The sequence below is a fragment of the Oryzias latipes genome, chromosome 2 (genome assembly GCF_053564925.1).
Source record: "Oryzias latipes strain Hd-rR chromosome 2, Olatipes_Hd-rR_3.1".
Taxonomy (NCBI): domain Eukaryota; kingdom Metazoa; phylum Chordata; class Actinopteri; order Beloniformes; family Adrianichthyidae; genus Oryzias; species Oryzias latipes.
In genome coordinates, this window is record NC_136238.1 from 37,406,227 (window position 1) to 37,425,745 (window position 19,519).

Below are 19,519 nucleotides of genomic sequence, written 5' to 3' on the forward strand. Positions count from 1 at the left end.
TCCCAACGAGTCCGATCGGGGCAGACTATTCTGAACGGCGCGTTTACATGACGTGTTTTTCTTCCGGTCAGGCGTTCTTTCCGATTACTTTTGCCCTTGTCTACTGGTTCTGGCCTGGAGACTTTGCAGTCTCCTCACTGAGGGCAGCAGGCTGAAGTGTCTCTGGGATGGGTGGGAGGGGTCCCCTGCAATCCTGATGGCTTTGCGGGTGAGGCGGGAGTGGTAAATGTCTGAGAGGCCAGTGAGAGGGACACCGAAGACTTTCTCAGCTGTTTTCACAATGTGTTGCAGAGTCTACCGGCAGGACATGGTGCAGGCTCTGTACCACACAGTGATGCAGCTGGTCAGGATGCTCTCGATGGCGCCCCTGTAGAAGGTCTGCATGATGGGGAAAGGAGCTCTGGCCCTCTTCAGTTTGCGGAGGAAGTACAGGCGTTGTCGGGATTTCTTGGCCAGTGATGCAGTGTTGTGGTTCCAAGACAAGAGATGTGCACCCCCAGGAACTTGGTGCAGCTCACCCTTTCCACAGCAGAAACATTGACGATCAGTGGAGCGTGCTGGATGTGAGTCCTAAAGTCCACCACCATCTACTTTGTCTTCTCCACATTAAGGTGGAGATTGTTATCTTTGCACCACAGAGCCAGCCTGCTCACCCCACTTCTGTAGGTGTTCTCATTTGGGCTGTGATGATAACCGCATCACCACACTTTTTTTGTTTTATTTTTTAAGTTCTGCATATGGTGCGTTATTGGAACTATAATAAACACATTAAACAAATTCATCTTTGCTGATAATTTACTTTTTCTGTTAGTCCTGTGTTCAGACTTAACTTCTTTCTTTCAGACTGTTCTCTCCTCTCTTACCGCGCCTGTCACTGTCTCTTGTCGGTGCGCGTTCCTACTGCACGTGGCACGCGGCTCCCTTTACAGTTACACACACAGGCGTGCGCTTTCAGAAGCACACATCCTCATTCTAAAACAGAAGTTTCCCTCTCGCGAGGAAATACGACAAATTTACTGCGCTCTAATTATTAATTTCCATTGTATTCATTTCTGTTACAAGCTGCGTGCGTTCTTAAGTGCGCCAGAGGATTTTGTGTTGGGGGGGGGGGGTATTATTGTTCTCCTTCGCTCTGTAACACCAAACATGAACGGCACTGTTAGATTTCAATGAATATCACTACATATTTTGTTTTGGAACTATTTTTTGCAACGCAAAGTTACGTGTCTGTATAAGCCTCCTGCCCCGCGTTCTTCATGGGTGTCAGGATTCATGGCTACCAGAAAGGTGACAAAGTGTCTGCAATCTGTTTATTACTGGGCAATATATAATATTCTGAGAAGATGTCTGTACCAGAGAGCACAGGTGAAGCCTCACGTGCAGCTAGAGAACAGAGGAATCAACACGCACCCCCAAAACACGTGTGCGCTCCTTCCTCCTAGTCCTACACAAGACGCTCCGCGCTCACACACAGTCAATCTACAACAGGTACATAGTTAGTACATTAGTTAGATAGGTAGTAGTTAGTTGTTACTGTTATTTGTTAATAAAGAATAGTACTTTTTAATTGTATTTATTTCCAATGCGGTCGCCGGGGGATTTTGTATTTTTCTTTTTTTTTTTTCTTTTGGGGGGGTTGCGGTTAACCGTGCCCCCTGGTGGTTCATCACCGCGGTGATCAAAAATCTGACACCGTCACAGCTCTAGGTCTCATTGTTGTTGATGAAACCCACCACTATAGAGTCATCCACGAACTTGACGAAGAGCTTGATGTTGGGGTGCAGTCTTGAGTCAGCAGAGTGAAGAGAAGGGGGTTCAACACACATCCTTGGGGGACCCCTGTGTTCATTTTGATGGTGCTGGAGATGTTGTTGCCGACACGAACTGCCTGTGGTCTCCCTGTCAGAAAGTCCAGCAGCCAGTTACACAGGGAGGTGTTGAGTCCTAGCTGGTCCAGCTTGTGGATGAGCTGCTGGGGAATGACGGTATCGAAGGCGGAGCTGAAGTCAATGAACAGCATTCTGACATGAGAGTCTTTTGTTTCCAGGTGAGTGAGGCCTGAATGGAGGGCTGTTGAGTTTGCATCATCGGTCGATCGGTTAGACTGATATGCAAACTAGTAGTGGTCCAGAGTGGTGGTGGTGGTGGTGGGGGGTGGGTGGGTGGGGGGGGGGGGTAGACTTGATGTGATGCATGACTAGCCGCTCAAAGCACTTCATGAGAATGGGGGTGAGAACGATCGGGCAGTAGTCGTTGTAGCAGGAAGGGAAAAGACTTCTTTGGGACCGGGATGATGGTGGTGGCTTTGAAGCATGAGGGGACAACAGCCTGGCTCAGCGAGAGGTTGAAGATGTTGGTGATGACATCTGTGAGTTCGTCAGCACAGTTCCTCAGGACACAGCCAGGAATGTTGTCTGGTCCTGGGGCTCTTAGTGGCTTAATCCTTCCCAGTGAGCGCCTCACGCTGTCACGTGATAACGTCATAGGCCTGTGGGGCGGGTTTGTAATCTGTGATGGTCTAAATGCCCGCCACAGGTTCCTGGTGTCCCTGCTGTCTCTGAAGCGGTCAGCCATCCTCCTGGAGTACTCCCTCTTGGCCAACCTGATGCCTCGTGACAGGTTGGCCCTGGCTGATCTTAAACCAGCTTCATTCCCAGCTCTGAAGGTAGCGTTCTGTTCCCTCCAGAGTCTGTGGAGGTCTCCTGTCAGCCATGGCTTTTGGTTGGCTTGAAGGGTGATGGTTTTGGTGACTGTGACATCATCCATGCACTTCCTCATGTAGGATGTGACAGTGTCTGTACTCCTGGAGATCAGTGATGTCATTATAGGCGGCTACTTCTTTGAATATACTCCAGTCAGTGGTGGCAAAGCAGTCCTGTAGAGCCTCAGTAGATCCCTCAGGCCACACCTGAACCACCTTTTTAGCTGGTCTGATGGCTTTCACCTTTGGCCTGTATGCTGGCATTAGCATTACAATGGTGTGGTCTGAGGCGCCCAGGTGGGGGAGGGGAAGGGCTTTGTAGGTTCCATTGTGTGGGGTGTAAACATTGTCCAAGATGTTTTTACCTCTTGTGGGGAAGTTGATTTGTCCATTGAGTTGTGGAAACACGCTCTTGGGGTTTGCATGGTTGAAGTCCTCGGGCAGGATCAGGAAGGCTTTAGGGTGTGCTGTCTGCTGCTCACTGATGTGCTGGTGTAGTTAATACAGAGCCTTACTCCTGTTGGTGGTGGAGCTGGGAGGGATGTATACTGCTACCAGCAATTCATTCATTCATTTTCTTAACCGTTTTTCCCTTTCGGGGTCACGGGGCTGCTGGAGCCTATCCCGGCCACTTGTGGGCGAAGGCAGGGGACAACCTGGACAGGTCGCCAGTCTGTTGCAGGGTAGAATGTCCACTAACACACACCCATTCACTCTCACACTCACACCTAGGGACAATTTAGAGTTGCCAATTAACCTATGAAGCATGTTTTTGGACGGTGGGAGGAAGCCGGAGACCCATGCATGCACGGGGAGAACATGCAAACTCCATACAGAAAGGTCCCCCCTTGATGTAGTTTTTTCACGTCCCCCAGCCGGGACTTGAACCGGAGGCCTTCTTGCTGTCAGGCAAGAGCGCTAACCACTGCGCCACCGTGCAGCCCACTACCAGCAATATGGAGCTAAATTCTCTCGGTATTCTCTCGGTAGCTTAGCACGGATGCCTTGAAGCTTCCCCCTCTTTTGCTTCCTCATGCACCGCCTGTGGCGCCTCCACTCTGTCCGGAGCAGTCCACAGTCACGTAGTTCAACTGGTACAGTCCTCAGAAAATGGTCCGAAACAGTGGATCTGCCCATTGGGAGCAGAACCTCGCGGGTGTATGAGTACATTTGGTTAAAACCAATCAATCTGTTGAAACCCAAAAAGATAAAGCCCAAAAACACACCGGATAGGGAAGAAGGGAGCTGTCTGGCGTTTTTATGATTTCCTTTCAACAGTGGTGTCCTCCTTAGTCGTCTCCCATGAAGTCCACTCTGGCTCAAACATCATCGAATGGTGCGATCTGACACTGATGTACCTTGATCTAGGAGTTCACCTTTAATATCTTTGGAGGTTATTCTGGACTCTTTGGATACAGTTCCAACTATCCGTCTCCTCAATCTGTCATCAATGTTCCTCTTCTGGCCACGTCCAGGGAGGTTGCCTACTGTCCCGTGGGTCTTAAACTTCTGAATAATATGTGCCACTGTGGTCACAGGAACTTCAAGCTGCTTAGAGATGGTTTTATAGCCTTTACCTTTACGGTTTTTGTCTATAATTTTGTTTCTAATGTCCTGGGACAATTCTCTCCATGGCTTTCTGTTGTCCACATTCAGTGTGGTACACACCTTTTTACCAAACAGCAACGTGACTATTTGTCTCCATTTAAATAGGCAGACTGACTGATTATGGGTTTGAAAACAGCTGTGATGTCAATGAAAGGACATACCTGAGGTCATCATGACCCCTGGGCAATTAGTTCTGAGTGTTTTATGGAGGTACCATCATTTTTGTCCAGCCCTATTTCATTAGTTTGTTTTTTTAAATAATTATGTTAATCAACAACTCAAAAGTAATGGCTGATTTTGATTATTTAATTTTCAATAAATTTTAATTTATTGTTACTTTTGAATGTTTCAAGTCATTTTAGTGAGCATTGTGGACTTTATTTCTTTAACTGATGGGTACCAAAAATTTTGTCCACCACTGTAAATGTAGATATTTATTCATCTTAGAGAGATTATTGATTTTTACAGATGCATGTACTTTGTTCAAGGTCCCTTGGCATCCGTCTCTCTGCTGTGTCTCCATTTACACCTCAAAGAGAGAATTTCTCTTTTAAAGGCATTAAAAAACAAACAATCTTTTTTCTTTTAAAATGCATTTGTAGGTTACTCTCTGTGTTAATCCAAAATGATTGAGGTACTTGCGTTCATATTTGAACGTTTATCAAAAAAGTTATTGAGCTCTCTGTTTCACACAGCTGGTTCTGGTTCTGGTTCTGGTTCTGGATCTGGTTCTCGTTCGTTTCCCAGTCCACTTCTGCCCGTGATTTTAGATACCTTCTCACCTGTTTCTCCTTTTAAGCTACCGGTAGTCAGATTGGTAGGCACATTGAAGTCATCCTCTTGCTCTCTGCTGCCAACATCTCTGCTCAAAGATGTCTAGACCCATCCCTCTTGAGCAGTTACAGACCTATTTCTAATCTTCCATTCATGCCCAAATTTTTAGAAAGTTGTTGCTAACAAACTTACAACTGCTCTCGACAGTCATGGCATTTTTGATCACTTTCCGCCAGCTCTTCTGAGAGCTCTCTCCACTGAAACAGCCATTCTCAGAGTCACTAATGACAACCTGATGCAGAGTGATGCAGGAAAATGCTCTGTGCTACTGCTACTGGACTTGACCACAGCCTTTGACACTGACCGTTATGTCCTTTTGGACAGGCAAAAAATTGGTTTGGGCTATCTGGTTCTGCTTTAAACTGGTTATCCTCTTATCTGACTGGTAGATCTTTTTCTGTTGTTTTTTCCAAATTTAAGTCCTCTTCTTCATCCCTCACTTTTGGTGTACCACAAGGGTTGGTTTTGGGACCTTTATTGTTAATTTTATATATGCTCCTTTTGCAGCGTTATCATAAACTGTCAGTCAGTTTATTGACTGACACAGCTCTCCTCATAGAAGGGAGGTGCAGGGTTTGTTTTTCAGCACAATGTTGTGCTGCTGTGCTAAAGAAAACAGAAGAAACTTATTAAAAAAATATTGTACATATTCTGACTGAGACTATTTACATTTTTATTGTTCTTTATAACACACAAAGTCATCAAAACACATAAAAGACTCTCTTCTTGTGTTTCTGCAGGCCTCCCTCAGCATTGGATGGCTGAACAGGAAGGTCTCTGCAACCAGCAGAGAAACTTCAGAGTGGAACAGAAAGAACAAGAACCTTCACATTATAAAGAGAAACAGGGTTACCCAGAACCTCCACAGATTAAAGAGGAGCCAGATGAGCTCTGCATCAGTCAGGATGAAGATCAGCTTGATCTGAAGCAGGAGACTGATACCTTGATGGAGATTCCTACTTATGAGGAATATGAGAACAGTGAAGCAGATCTAAACAATCAGCAGAGCTTTAATGTAACTGATAGTCAGGATCAAGAAGGAAACCAACATGAAGAATCAACATCAACTACAGATGAAGAGACAGAATCAACATCAACTACAGATGAAGAGACAGAATCAACATCAACTACAGATGAAGAGACAGACCCACAGACCACAGATCAGAGGAAGAGAAGAGACAGAAGTCATGTCCAAAGTGTGGACAGCTCTCAAATGTCAGAAAGTCAGTGTGACTCTGATGTTAGAAAAAATCCCAAGAAGCCAAGTTTGGGTAAGAAATACAAACAATCTCAAAAAGAAGAGAAACTTTCCTCTTTCAGGTCTGGTAAGCCCTCAACAATAATTACTAACCCGTCTGACTACATGGAAATTGGGTCTAATGAAAAATGTTATATCTGTAAAGAATGTGATAAAAGCTTTTGTCGCAGATCTAGTCTCAAAACACACATGAGAACTCACACAGGAGAAAAGCCTTTTTCTTGTAAAGAATGTAAAAAAAGTTTTAATCCAATGTCTAATCTCAAAAGACACATGAGAACTCACACAGGAGAAAAGCCTTATTCTTGTAAAGAATGTAAAAAAAGTTTTAATCAAATATCTCATCTCAAAGTACACATGATAACTCACACAGGAGAAAAGCCTTTTTGTTGTAAAGAATGTAGAAAGAGTTTTAATCAAATATTTCATCTCAAAAGACACATGAGAACTCATACAGGAGAAAAACCTTTTTCTTGTAAAGAATGTAAAAAAAGTTATAATCAAATATCTAATCTCAACAGACACATGAGAACTCACCAGACTTTCTCTTTACAAACAATGTAATAAAGGATTTAGTGTAATTTCTAAATTCTAAACTTTTCTGATAAGAGGTCGACACCTCAACCTCTGCACCACAGTCAAAGACTTTATTTTACAGGAGGGAAAAAGTTCTGTATCTCAGAAAATGTGAATATTTTAAAATGTTACTTTTTAAAACTCCTAGGGATAAACAAAGTTCATATGAACTCCAGAGCAACCTGAGTTTTCATTTCAAGTACACAGAGCCACAGGCTGATATACCACTTAGATGCAGTAACTCTTTCAGAGGGAGGCTCAAGTGAGTATTTAATGTGTAGAAATGAAGTTTTCTAAAAACCTGATCGTGTTAATTACTTTCTAGGACATTTTTTTATGTTTTCATCTTCTCTACATCAAAAGCAAAAAAGGAATGGATGAATAAATATTAATTTTTGTGTAATGATACTAAACAATGAGTTTTACTGCTGACAAAATATGTACGACTTTTTCACAAAATGAATTGTTTAAGATGTACCTGTAAATAGAAATGAGTTGTTTGTTTTTGAGTCATTAGAGCTAATTCTTGAATGTCTTCATTATGGTTGAAATATTTTTTATACATCTTTAATTCTAACACGTTTAATGTGATCAGTGAACATTTAATAAATATTTAAACACAAAGTAGATACTGCAGTATATACTTTGTTTGGTCAAGTCACCATTTAGTAGAGATGGGTCCTTAAGATTATATATATGTAGTACCCCTATTATTGATTCTGCTTTCAATCCTGTCTTCTTATCGATACTTTTCTGTGAAAAAACAAGGATGGAGAAGACAAACAACAATCTTTGTACATGGAAACTAGGCCTGGGCTATAAATCGATTAAATGAAATAATTCGAAATTTTTGTTACGGGCGATTTCAAAAATAAGTAAATCGAGTTTTTACGTGGCGCATTTTTGGCTCCCCAGAGCCTCCGTAGCTTTAGTTTCACACAGCGGTTTGGCACGCGACAACCGACACACAAAGCAGCTAGCGACAGCATGGATAGCGGTGACAGTGGGAAGTTTGGAATAAAATGGAATAAAATTATCTGTTGTTTGGAACTGGTCTGGGTTTACTGCCACAGACGTGGAGGAAGAGACCCCCCCCCCCACGCTGCCTAAAGCCCATCGGAGTCAAATGTTCTCACGCACGCTCATGTGGCATGCGCTCAGTCCTGTTACACACGCGCCGTGACACCCACACATACTCATTCTACGCCTGTATAGTTAGGTCATTAGTTAGTTAGTTGTTACTGCGTTGTTTCTCCATGGATTTTCTCCTGTTTCTGTTTATTGATCAAATCTTGACGTTTCCGCCTCTGAGCCCAGTTTCTGCATTTTGGCTCCTCCCCTTCCTGACAGCTGGATCCAGTGTGACTCCGGTTCTATGTTGGATAATCTTCTGCATTTGATACTCTAAACACAGGAAGTTGTTGTGACTGGAAGGATTTGGATCCAGAAAGATGGAGAACCTGAAGGATCCAGAGTTGAAAGAAGGCTAAACCAATCAGAAAACATTCTGTTCAACAGAAACATTTAGTGTCAGTGTGGACGCAGCTGAACAGAAATGTATTCATGTTCATTAAAAACAAAGAGGACACTTTTGAATAGGAAGCAGAAAGGGCAGGTGTTCAAACCCCCCTAGGGTCCTGTGTGTGCACGTCTGACCAGCATCAACCTGTTATTTCTGTTGGTTCTGATCCATAAAGGTTTTTAATTACCATTTATATGTCATTAGTGTTCAGAGTTCATATAGTTTTGCATTTTTCAAGAGGTTTTTTGAAATTTTTTTTTTTTTTATTGGAGTTTCTACTGTTTTTATTGTTACACCACGTGACCCAAAGGTCTCTGCTCGTCCCTGCTGTGCAGCTCTGTCCTTCCCCTCTGTCATGTGTTCATCCGTCCACATGAGGGCGCCGTCTAGGTCATGCCTGGTGCGCTGGAAGCCAAGAAAAGGAGGGAAAAATGGAGCGTTTGGAGAAAATGAAAGACCTGAGGAAAGCTGCAGTTCAGCCTTCAGGAAGAAAAGTTTAGACCAATAATTACAGAAACAAAAGATAAAAAATGTTTTTAATCTGAAAGTCACCAAAGTGTTTAACAAACTTTTTTATAAAGTGAAAAGGTCAAATGTTTGTGTGTTGGAAGTCCCAACCTGACAGATGAGCAGAATAATAAGGCAGGCAAAGCCGTAACACTGCCCCCTGGTGGACAGGAACTCAGCAGTGCAGCTTCCAACAGATCAGATCAACGTTCTGCTCTCTGCTAAAGAGGCAGAACGTCTCCTTCTAAGAAGAATCCAGAGTTCCTGATCACAAACATCAACTGAAGCCCAAATCAGAGCTGATCAGACTGCATGGAGCCCAAGCTCCAGAAAAGAAGAGAAAAGAAGAAGTCGTCCACATGAAGCTTCACCTTAGAGGAAAAGAGGAGCTGCTGAACTAAAGTACTCGAGTACTGAGGAAGACTTTCAACCTCTGATTGATTCTGTAGAACATTTGGAACTAGAATGTAGAAAGTGCTTCAGTTCCATTAGCTGTCAGTCTGCAGCAGCTTCATCTGCTGCCTCCATCCTCTCTTTGTGAGTCTCTGCAGAGTTTTTCTGCAGCTGCTGGTTTTTCTGCAGCATCAGAGCCAAAGAGCCAAAGAAAGTGGAAAGCCTGAGAAGGAAGCAGCTCTGAAGCTCTGCAGCTGACGGTGCAGCTTCAGGACTCATGAGGAGGAGCACATGCACGGCTCTGATGCTGCTGAACGTCTGACTGAAATGATCCACATTCAGAAGAGAGTTTCAGAGTGAAAGACGTCTGGAAGAAGAGAACCCTGAAGGTTTCTGTAATGGTTTCAGTAAAGGTTTCAGTAATGGGGTGTAGTTTAGCTGCACCAGTTCTGATAGTTTGGGGGAAAAATTGATACCTAGATATTTGATATTTCCTGATTTAACTGGTATTGTGAGTCTTTGCTCCACATTATTGTTCAGTGGTAATAAAACAGACTTATTCCAATTAATGGAGTAGTCTGATATAGAAGAGAATTCATTAATGATTGTTGCCGTTTCATTTACAGAATGTAAATTACTTAAAAACAGTAATATGTCATCTGCATAGAGACTAATTTTATGATGGCTGTGTTTGGTTTTTATTCCTTTAATGCTCTCATTCTGTCTTATTGCTGCAGCTAGAGGCTCGATAAATATTGCAAAAAGAGAAGGAGAGAGTGGGCAACCCTGTCTGGTTCCTCTTCCAAGAAAAAAACTGTTGGAAGTCTGTTTATTAGTTCTAATGGATGCATTGGGGTTGTGATATAATATTTTGATCCATTTGATGAATGATTCTCCAAAACCAAACTTATGGAGGGCAGCAATAAGGAACTTCCAATTTACTCTGTCAAAAGCTTTTTCAGCATCCAGCAATAGTATGGTCATTTCCTGGTTTTTAATGGTGGCAAAGTCTATTATATTAACAAGTCTTCGGAGATTGTCATCCGAGTGTCTGCCTTTGATGAATCCAGTTTGGTCGAAGTGAATTATGAGGGGGGTAATTTTTTCTATTCTCTGTGCTAGTGCTTTGCAGATCATTTTTACATCTGCATTGATTAGAGAAATAGGGCGATAGCTTGAAGGACTTTTGGGATCTTTGTCTGGTTTTAGAAGAAGGATTATGTTGGCTGAGTTCATGTTAGGTGGTAGTGATTGGCTCTCATTGATAGATGTGACCGTTTCATAAAACGTTGGTGCCAGCTGTTCCCAGAATTCTTTATAAAACTCAGCAGGAAAGCCGTCAGGCCCTGGTGCTTTACCATTGGGCATAAGTAACAGAGCTTCATGAAGTTCAGACAACGAGAGCGAAGAGTCTAAGTTTGTGATTTGATCCTCATTTAACCTGGGTAGGTTTACATTATTAAGAAATGAGTCAATACTTCGCTCTGACGGATTGATCTGTGATGTGTACAAGTTTTTATAAAAGTTTTCAAATGCGTTATTAATTTTGACCGGGTCATGAGTGACATTTCCTCTTTGGTCCATAATAGAGGTGATTGATGATTTTTCTCTATTAATTTTAAGATGATTAGCCAGAAATTTGGCAGATTTATTAGAGTTTTCAAATCTTTCAAGTCGTAGCCTTTGTATTTGAAATTGTGTTTGTTTATTAATGATGTAATTTAACTGCAGCTTTAAATTTTTCAGATCTCCCAGAATGTGTTCCTGTGCAGAAGCAGCATAAGCAGTCTCCAGGGTTTTGATTTTAGTTTCTAGTTCTAATAAATCTGCTTTCTCTTTGCGTTTTTTGTGCGTTGAATAAGAAATGATTTTCCCTCTCATGACTGCCTTGGATGTTTCCCAAAGAAGGCACAGTTGGATGTCTGGAGTATTGTTGAATTCTAGGAAGGTTGCCCACTCTTTTTTAAAGAATTCAAGAAATTCCTGGTCCTTTAACAGAGACGTATTAAACCTCCAAGTTGTACCAGAGGGTGTCGATATTTCCCTAGAAATATTTACAGAGACTGGTTTTTCTGAAAGTTCTTACAGAGCTTTGTTCCAGACTTTGATCACTGGCAGCAGCCTCAGAAGAGCCTCCTCTGAACATGAGTACTTTTTTAGGTCAAACTCTTCCAGATCTTCTTCTGATGACAGTAGGATGAAGACCAGAGCAGACCACTGAGCAGGAGACAGTTTCTCTGTGGAGAGACGTCCTGACCTCAGGAACCATTGGATCTCCTCCACTGGAGGACGATCATTCAGTTCATTCAGACAGTGGAACAGGTTGATGCTTTTCTCTGCAGGCAGATCCTCACTGATCTTCTCCTTGATGAACTGGACTGTTTCCTGATTGGTCTGTGAGCTACTTCCTGTCTGAATCAGCAAACCTTGTAGGAGATTCTGATTGGTCTGCAGTGAAAGACCCAGGAGGAAGCGGAGGAACAAGTCCAGGTGTCCGTTTGGACTCTGTAAGGCCCTCTTCACAGCACTCTGGTAGAACTGGACTGGACTAATTTGTTTCAGTTTGAGAATCTTTAAGGATTTTTTCTTCTGTTCCTTCATGAGGTTGATTCCAGAGGTGATGAAGGTCAGGTGGACATGAAGAGCAGCCAGAAACTCCTGAACACTCAGATGGATGAAGCAGAAGACCTTGTCCTGGTACAGGCCTCTCTCCTCTCTAAAGACCTGTGTGAACACTCCTGAGTACAGTGAGGCTGCTCTGACATCGACGCCACACCCTGTCAGGTCAGATTCATAGAAGATCAGGTTTCCTTTCTGCAGCTGCTCAAAAGCCAGTTTTCCCAGAGACTCCATCATCTTCCTGCTCTCTGGACTCCAGTGAGGATCTGTCTCAGCTCCTCCATCATACTTGACCCTCTTGACTTTGGCCTGAACCACCAGGAAGTGGATGTACATCTCAGTCAGGCTCTTGGGCAGCTCTCCTCCCTCTCTGCTCTTCATCAGATCCTCCAGAACTGTAGCAGTGATCCAGCAGAAGACTGGGATGTGGCACATGATGTGGAGGCTTCGGGATCTCTTGATGTGGAAGATGATCCTGCTGGCCTGCTCTTCATCTCTGAACCTCTTCCTGAAGTACTCCTCCTTCTGTGGATCATTGAACCCTCTGACCTCTGTCACCATGTCAACACACTCAGCAGGGATCTGATTGGCTGCTGCAGGTCGTGTGGTTATCCAGAGGTGAGCAGAGGGAAGCAGGTTCCCCCTGATGAGGTTTGTCAGCAGATCAGCCACTGAGGTGGACTTTCTATGGTCATTCAGGATCTGAGTCTTGTGGAAGTCCAGAGGAAGTCGACTCTCATCCAGACCATCAAAGATGAAGAGGACCTGGAAGTCTTCAAAGCTGCAGATTCCTGCTTGTTTGGTTTCAGGGAAGAAGTGATGAACAAGTTCCACCAAGCTGAACTTCTCCTCTTTCAGCACATTCAGCTCTCTGAAAGTGAATGGAAATGTGAAGTGGAGGTTCTGGTGGGCTTTGCCTTCAGCCCAGTCCAGAGTGAACTTCTGTGTTAAGACTGTTTTCCCGATGCCAGCCACTCCCTTAGTCATCACGGTTCTGATTGGTTCTGGTCTTCCAGCTGGGAGTTGGAAGAGCTCTTATTGTCTGATGCTTGTTTCTGCTCTGTCTGCTTTCCTGGATGCTGCTTCAATCTGTCTGACCTCATGTTCTTCATTCAGCTCTCCTCTTCCTCCCTCTGTGATGAAGAGCTCTGTGTAGATCTCATTCAGAAGGGTTGGGCTTCCTGCTTTAGTGATCCCCTCAAACACACATTGAAACTTCTTCTTCAGACCAAATTGGACTTTATGTTGACAAACTGCAGCAGTCAAACCTGAATGAAGACAACAAACAGTAAATCAACTCTCTGCAGCCCTGAATGATGAGGGTTTGAATCCCTGTGGTTCCATGTGTTCAGACATCAGTAAATCTTCATTTCTCAGCAGCTGAAACCTTCAGAGAAATCCTCTTACTGCTCTCCAGTCCATCAGCCAGCTCCTCCTGCTTCATTCTCCTCAGGAAGTTCACTGTGATCTTCATTAGTGACTCTCTGCTGCTCCTCTGCCCTTCATCTTCAACCTCCAGCTCCTCTTCATCCTCCCTGTGACTCAGAAGCTTCTGGATCTTCTTCAGCTCCTTCTTGACAAAAGTGACAATGTTGTCCTCCAGCAGCTGCAACAGAATTCCAGATGAATGAGCCAATCAGAGTGAAGTCATGGAGCCAAACATCAGCTCCACGTTGGACACACTGACAGTCCACTGGTGTCCAAAGTGCAGCATGGAGACGACTGTGGACAGAATGATGGGAAAGTAGTTGTTGTTCATGTACAGACCAGAAAGATGGAGTCCAGCTGTGTTTGATGCTGCTGGACAGACGGACCAGAAGATGATGATGATGATGATGATTTAAAGTCAATAGGAAGACCCTTTGACCAGTCACTCCTGAAGGAAACACAGCTGGGTTCAGATCCAGATCCAGTTCTGAGTCTCTGATGGATCCTGATGGAAAAACACTTGTTTTATTAGAGGTGAGTTTCTTTCATGATGGCGTTTGATGAGTTCTTTTGGATTTGGATCATCTCAGGAAATGGTATTTAACTCCTGAAGTGGCTGCAAGTTTTAATGATATTTTCAAGCAAACTCCTGCTCAGATTTTACCTGCACCCTGTGATTTTATTGGCGGCCGTGGTGCAGTGGTAGGGCGGTCAACTCATGATCATAATATTGCAGGTTCAATTCCCGCCATGTGTCAAAGTGTCCTTTGGCAAGACACTGAACCCCACCTTGCCTCTGGTGGGAGGTTGGTGCCAGTGTTTGGCAGCAGAGCCACCATCAGCGTGTGATTGGGACTGTGACTGTAAAGTGCTTTGGGCCTTCGTAAGAAGGTAGCAAGCGCTATGTAAGTATACACCATTTATTGTTGATCATTTTAATAACAGACTTCAGTCTTCCATAGATGCAGTGGCTCAATTCAAAACAAAAACATTAAGAGCCACTCCTAAAACACCATGGAAGACTACTGACATTAAGGGTCTGAAGCAGAATTGCAGGAGGGCAGAGAGGAAATACAGGAAGACAAAATTAATGATTCGTAAAGACGTTTTAAAAGAACAACTCAAATTTTAAAATAACTTACTTAAACGGGTCAGAAACTCCTATTTTTCAAAAATCATTCCAGAAAATAAAAACAACCCCAAATTTCTTTTTAAGACAATTGATATTTTAATAAACAAATACTTCATCAAGTCCTCCATGCCATCATCTAATGCTGCATGTGAGGACTTTGCAGCCCACTCCATGGGTAAAATCAATGCTATAAGATCAAAAATTTCATCTATGCTATTATTTTTAAATTTAAACAGACCAGCAGCATTGTTTTTACCAGAAGAAACACTGGGGAGTTTTGTCCTGGTTGATGTGGAGATGCTGGGGCGAGTTGTATCCCAAGTAAACACTACAACCTGCCTTTTAGATCCCATTCCCACTTCACTTTTTAAAACATTTGATGGATTCTTTGAGTCAGAGCTTTTAAATATAGTAAACTGCTCTCTTCAGACGGGGGTCTTCCCCTCTGCCTGTAAGACAGTGGTGGTGAGGCCCCTTCTGTAGAAGAGTCAATTAGATCCAAAAAACCTGGATAACTATAGACTCGTATCCAACTTACCATTTTTAAGTAAAATTATGAAAAAAGTGTCGCTACTCAACTGCATGAGTTTTTAAATGCCCAAAAAAGTTTAGAAAAATTTCAGTCTGGTTTTAGGACAAACCACAGAAAAGATGGTTAATGATCCTAGTTTAAACCACGACTCACAGAAATGTTCTGTTCTGGTGCTACTGGATCTTAGTGCCGCTTTTAATACAATAGATCACCAGATTTTATTTGACAGATTTAGTAGTCTAGTGGACCTCTCTGGAAATGCCCTCTAAGTGGTTTTACTCTTACCTTACAGATCAACACTTTTATGTAAGTATGGATACATCCTCTTCAAGAATCCATTAAATAAGTTGTGTGGTTCCCCAGGGGTCGATTTTAGGGCCAATACTTTTTAATTTATATATGTTGCCTCTTGGGGATGTCATCAGGAGACATGGCGTTGACTTTCATAGCTATGCTGATGATACACAGCTTTACATTGCTGTGTCTCCTGATGACCTTGAACCTGTCAACACTCTTTTAAACTGTGTTTTACATATAAAGTCATGGGTGGCAGAAAACTTCCTACAGCTTAACCAGGACAAAACCGAAGTTTTGATCATTGGTCCTGAAGACAAGAGAGAGATGATTTTACCACATCTTCATAATTTTAAACCTTCTCCATATGTGAGAAACCTGGGCGTACTTTTTGACTCTGAGCTAGATTTTATCCCTCACATTAAAAATGTCGTTAAGACAGGATTTTATCATCTCAAAAACCTTGCCAAGTCGCCCATTCCTCTCCCTTTGCCAGCACAGAGGTCCTAATGCATGCTTATATTTATAGTTGTTTAGATTATTGTAATGCCCTGCTCTCTGGTTTACCCAAAAGTCTATTTCAAATCTTAAACTATTGTAGAACTCTGCACACATTGCACCGGAATTAAAATCGCTGCAGTGGCTCCCAATGATTGAATTTAAAATTATTTTAATGGTTTATAAATGTTTTTATGGTCTTCGGCCTTCTTATTTAAATGATATTCTTTTTAAATATGAGCCCTCGGGGACCCTGAAGTCCTCCGGTGTTGGCCGCTTAGTTGTTCCTAAGGTGAGGACCAAGACACACAGTGAGGCCTTGTTCCACCATTATGGTCCTCGCCTGTGGAAAGGCCTGCCAGAGAAGAGGCTCAAGACCCACCTTTTTAATTTCGCTTTTAGTTTATTTTAACTGCTAATTTATTCTGTTAGTTTTATTATAGACTATTTTATGTATTTAGTTTCATTTTATGCATTTTATTCTCAATTTTATGTTTTTAAATAAATCTTATAATTTTAGTATCTTATCATGATTTTAGCCCCAGTGTTTCTTCTGGGGATCTTTTCTGCCAGGGCTTGCCGGCTTGGTCAGTGGTTGTTGCTGCAGTTGTTTTCCTTGCTGGGGCAGCTGGAGTTTAACTTTGCAGCCTCACGGCTGTGAAGTGGACCCCGTTGCTGTCCCAGTCTGGGTGGGAGCTGTGGCGATGCTCCAATGGCCAAGCTGGTTCCTGGTATGAAGAGATTCCCAAATACACTTTCCTCGCAGCAGAGCCAAGCCTTACCTGTTTATTTCTTTCTTTCTTTATTTATTTATTTTTTATTTATTTATTTTTACAGTTTCATAGTCATTGTTCATTGTACGTGGGAGCCATGGGTCATATGTTTAAAAAGAGTGGAGTGGGAAGGGTGAAGGGTGGGTTGGGTTTTTTACTGTAATATTGTGTTTTGATTTGATTTGATTTGATCATAAATGCATCATGAATGCTGTGGCATTTAGAGCAGCAATAATTCATTCATTCATAATGCATTCACAGACCAGTGGAGCAAGTGTATTGCTGAAGGACACAACAACAGGAGCGGGGATCAAACTGCCAATTTTTTGATCATTGACTGACCTGTTCAACCACTTGGGCAGCTGCTGCCCAAGTGATAAGAAAAAAAGTAAAACCTTCTTTTTTACCTTTCAATGAAGACAGTTATGCAAAAACATTTTACTTTCTTTGTGGAAGATTTTATAAGATTCATTGTATGAAAATCCATATAGTTTATTAAAAAAGAAAGAAAAGAAAAAAATAAAATGTTAAAAGACTAATTTCAGTTTAACGTTTCTCCAACTCTCAGAAGACTCAACTGAAAAGATCTCATCACACACATGATGCTCCAAGTGAGTCTGATCAGAGAGATCCAGAACTGAACCAGACCTCAAGTCCTTCATCTGAAAACTGTTGATCATCTGAACTAGAATCCAGCCTCCAAAAACTCTGACAAACACTCACTGTTCCACTGCTGAACGGATGTTCTTTACGTCAGGACCCCAATCCTCTAATGTCTCACTCCTTTTAGACCCCCACCTGGATCCAGGTCCAGGTCCAGGTTGGTTCCTGGGGAGAATGAAGGTTGCTGGTGTGAGTCCTGAGCTCTGACATGGAGAAGATCATGGACAGTTGGAGATGTTCATCTAACCTCTGAGCTTTGCTCTGGTTGTCATGGTTACCATCTCTGCTTCTAGAGGGAGGGGCTCCCTCCTGTGGTTCCTCCCACTGATCCATGCTGCTGGATTCACTGGATCCACATCAGCTCACACACACCTTCCACCTTCACCTGCAGAGGAAACCCTCCTCATCATCATCTGCTCATCAGGATCAAGTTTCTGCTTTGGAGCTTCATTTTTCAATCCTCTACAGCTTCATTAAACCTTTGTTTGCTGCAGCAGAAAATTCTAATGATGACTCAAATGTTCTGAGAAGTTCTGTCTGCAGCAGGATCAGGACTCTGTGGATCTGAACCAACTTCTCTTTTCTGCTGTTTTTCTGGACTAGAACTAATCATCTGGATGAGCTCAGATTTTTCTCACTGACATTTGACCTTTGACCTGTTTTCCTTCATGTCCAGAATCCATTTGATCCGCTCTGAAGAAAATCCATGAAGTGAGTTGAAATCCAAACATATTGAAGCAGAATTGAAGAAACATCAGAGCAAAAGCAGCAGAAAATGATCAAAGCTGTTCAGATGTTCTTCCTCACATGAAAGCCTCTTATTTCATCTGATGATCAAATATTTCCTCCATTCAGACATCTAGCTGCACTTCCTATTCCACCCTGCAGAGGTCAGTGTTTGCAGATCCCAAAAGCCTCCGTCTGTTTACAGACGATCTCATGATCTGCACCTCCAGAGGTGAAGATCTTCATTTTGTTTCTTTGTTTGGTTGAAGGATGAAGAAAGAAGCAAAGACAGAAAAATCACAACCAGATCAAATGGGATTGAAAAAGCTGAAGCTCAGATGATTGATCCTCCTTTCAACTCCTCCAAATCCTTTCATCACTTCATGATCCACAACTCCAAACTAATGCTGGATCAATCTGATATGATCTCAGCCAGGATCCTTTAGGATTCCAACAAAGAGGCTCCCAGCTGAGTCCTAACATTCAAGAACTTCTTCTGAAAGTCTTTGAAATGCAAACATCCAGCTGTTCCATCAACTCACCCCTCTGACACAAAGGCTTCTGTTCTTTCTTTGACTTCTTCCTCTGGATCTTTGGAACTCCTTTGTGTCCCTGGCTCCAGTTACAAACCAGTTCAGCCAAGAAGCAGATTCCTGTAGACTTTGGTCAGAAAGACACGGTCTGATCCTGAAGCAGATCTTAAATTTGGTTAATCTGTCATGCAGTCAAAAGGTTTCTTTGTAATCATTACCTGGATTGGATTGTTTCTTCTGTAAAACATCAACTGCTTTGGATTTTTTTCTCTTTCTGTTTCTCCAAAAATCAGATGATGTATAGAAGTCTTGGGAATGTGGAGGTGAACATGGGTTCCATTATATTTTATGCTCTTTTGATTGTGCATATAATGGATTCTATACATGCATGAATATTTCATGGCAGAAATATGCTTGTTTTCTTCCTGCAGTAAGAGATTAAATGTGTAGAGGTTGGCAGTAGGCCTATCTGTAACTTTCGGTCTCTGCTTTCTTTCTGTGCTGGAGTGTTTATGGAGTCACAACACCTGCAATGCAGACTTCCCTTGTAGTTGCATTACATTCAATCACTCATTCATATCATTTCATTATATCTGTTACATCTAACTTATGTAATGTTGCTTTCCCATCCATTCATTTCATCCATCTCTTTGTTCAAACATTCATATTCACACCAAAATGTCTATTTTGGTCACCAATAATATATGAATGTTTTAAACATTGATGAACATTGAGATTTTTTTCAGAGAACATTGATGGAATGTTAAAAAAGAGGGAGAGTGTCCAGTCCTCCTCAAATGGGTGTGTGTGTCAATTATGTGTGTGTTGGAGAGTATATTTTTAAGGGATAAAGGGTGTGTGTACTAAAAGGTGCAGTTAAAATTGGCAGGTAAGGCGTGGGGGGACATGTGCTGCTTGCTTG

The 19,519-nt window shown here is 42.5% G+C and overlaps 2 protein-coding genes and 1 long non-coding RNA gene across 7 annotated transcripts in view; 2 read left to right on the forward strand and 1 right to left on the reverse strand.

Moving 5' to 3' along the window:
• The window catches only part of LOC110014653 (uncharacterized), a 50,178-nt gene that overhangs the window by 12,028 nt on the left and 18,631 nt on the right, over positions 1–19,519 (forward strand). Inside the window, exon 3 of one of the 2 annotated variants that reach the window (XR_002289643.3) lies at positions 5,884–6,018. The exons of the other annotated variant lie outside the window; for it this stretch is intronic. The gene's annotated coding sequence lies outside the window, so the exon portion shown is untranslated. Of the gene's footprint in view, positions 1–5,883; positions 6,019–19,519 lie in introns of those variants that run through there. 2 annotated transcript variants of the gene reach the window in all.
• On the reverse strand, positions 13,262–18,725 carry LOC144987978 (uncharacterized). Of its 2 annotated transcripts, none has more exons than XM_078937912.1 (5): positions 18,607–18,725; positions 17,586–17,723; positions 17,399–17,503; positions 13,786–13,951; positions 13,262–13,624 (listed from the first exon to the last, which is right to left on the reverse strand). In XM_078937912.1, the coding sequence occupies exons 2-5, from the start codon at positions 17,669–17,671 to the stop codon at positions 13,385–13,387; spliced, it is 597 nt and encodes a 198-aa protein (XP_078794038.1). In that variant the 5' UTR covers positions 17,672–17,723; positions 18,607–18,725; the 3' UTR covers positions 13,262–13,384. The 2 variants fall into 2 exon arrangements, with proteins under 2 accessions (XP_078794038.1, XP_078794042.1); XM_078937916.1 differs by lacking the exon at positions 18,607–18,725 and adding an exon at positions 17,818–17,843.
• On the forward strand, positions 13,962–17,724 carry LOC144988275 (uncharacterized). Of its 3 annotated transcripts, none has more exons than XR_013652138.1 (3): positions 13,962–13,980; positions 16,937–17,063; positions 17,244–17,724. It is a non-coding gene; the product is annotated as an uncharacterized LOC144988275 (long non-coding RNA). The 3 variants fall into 3 exon arrangements; XR_013652135.1 differs by lacking the exon at positions 13,962–13,980 and adding an exon at positions 14,187–14,351; XR_013652134.1 differs by lacking the exon at positions 13,962–13,980 and having other exon boundaries at positions 14,358–17,063.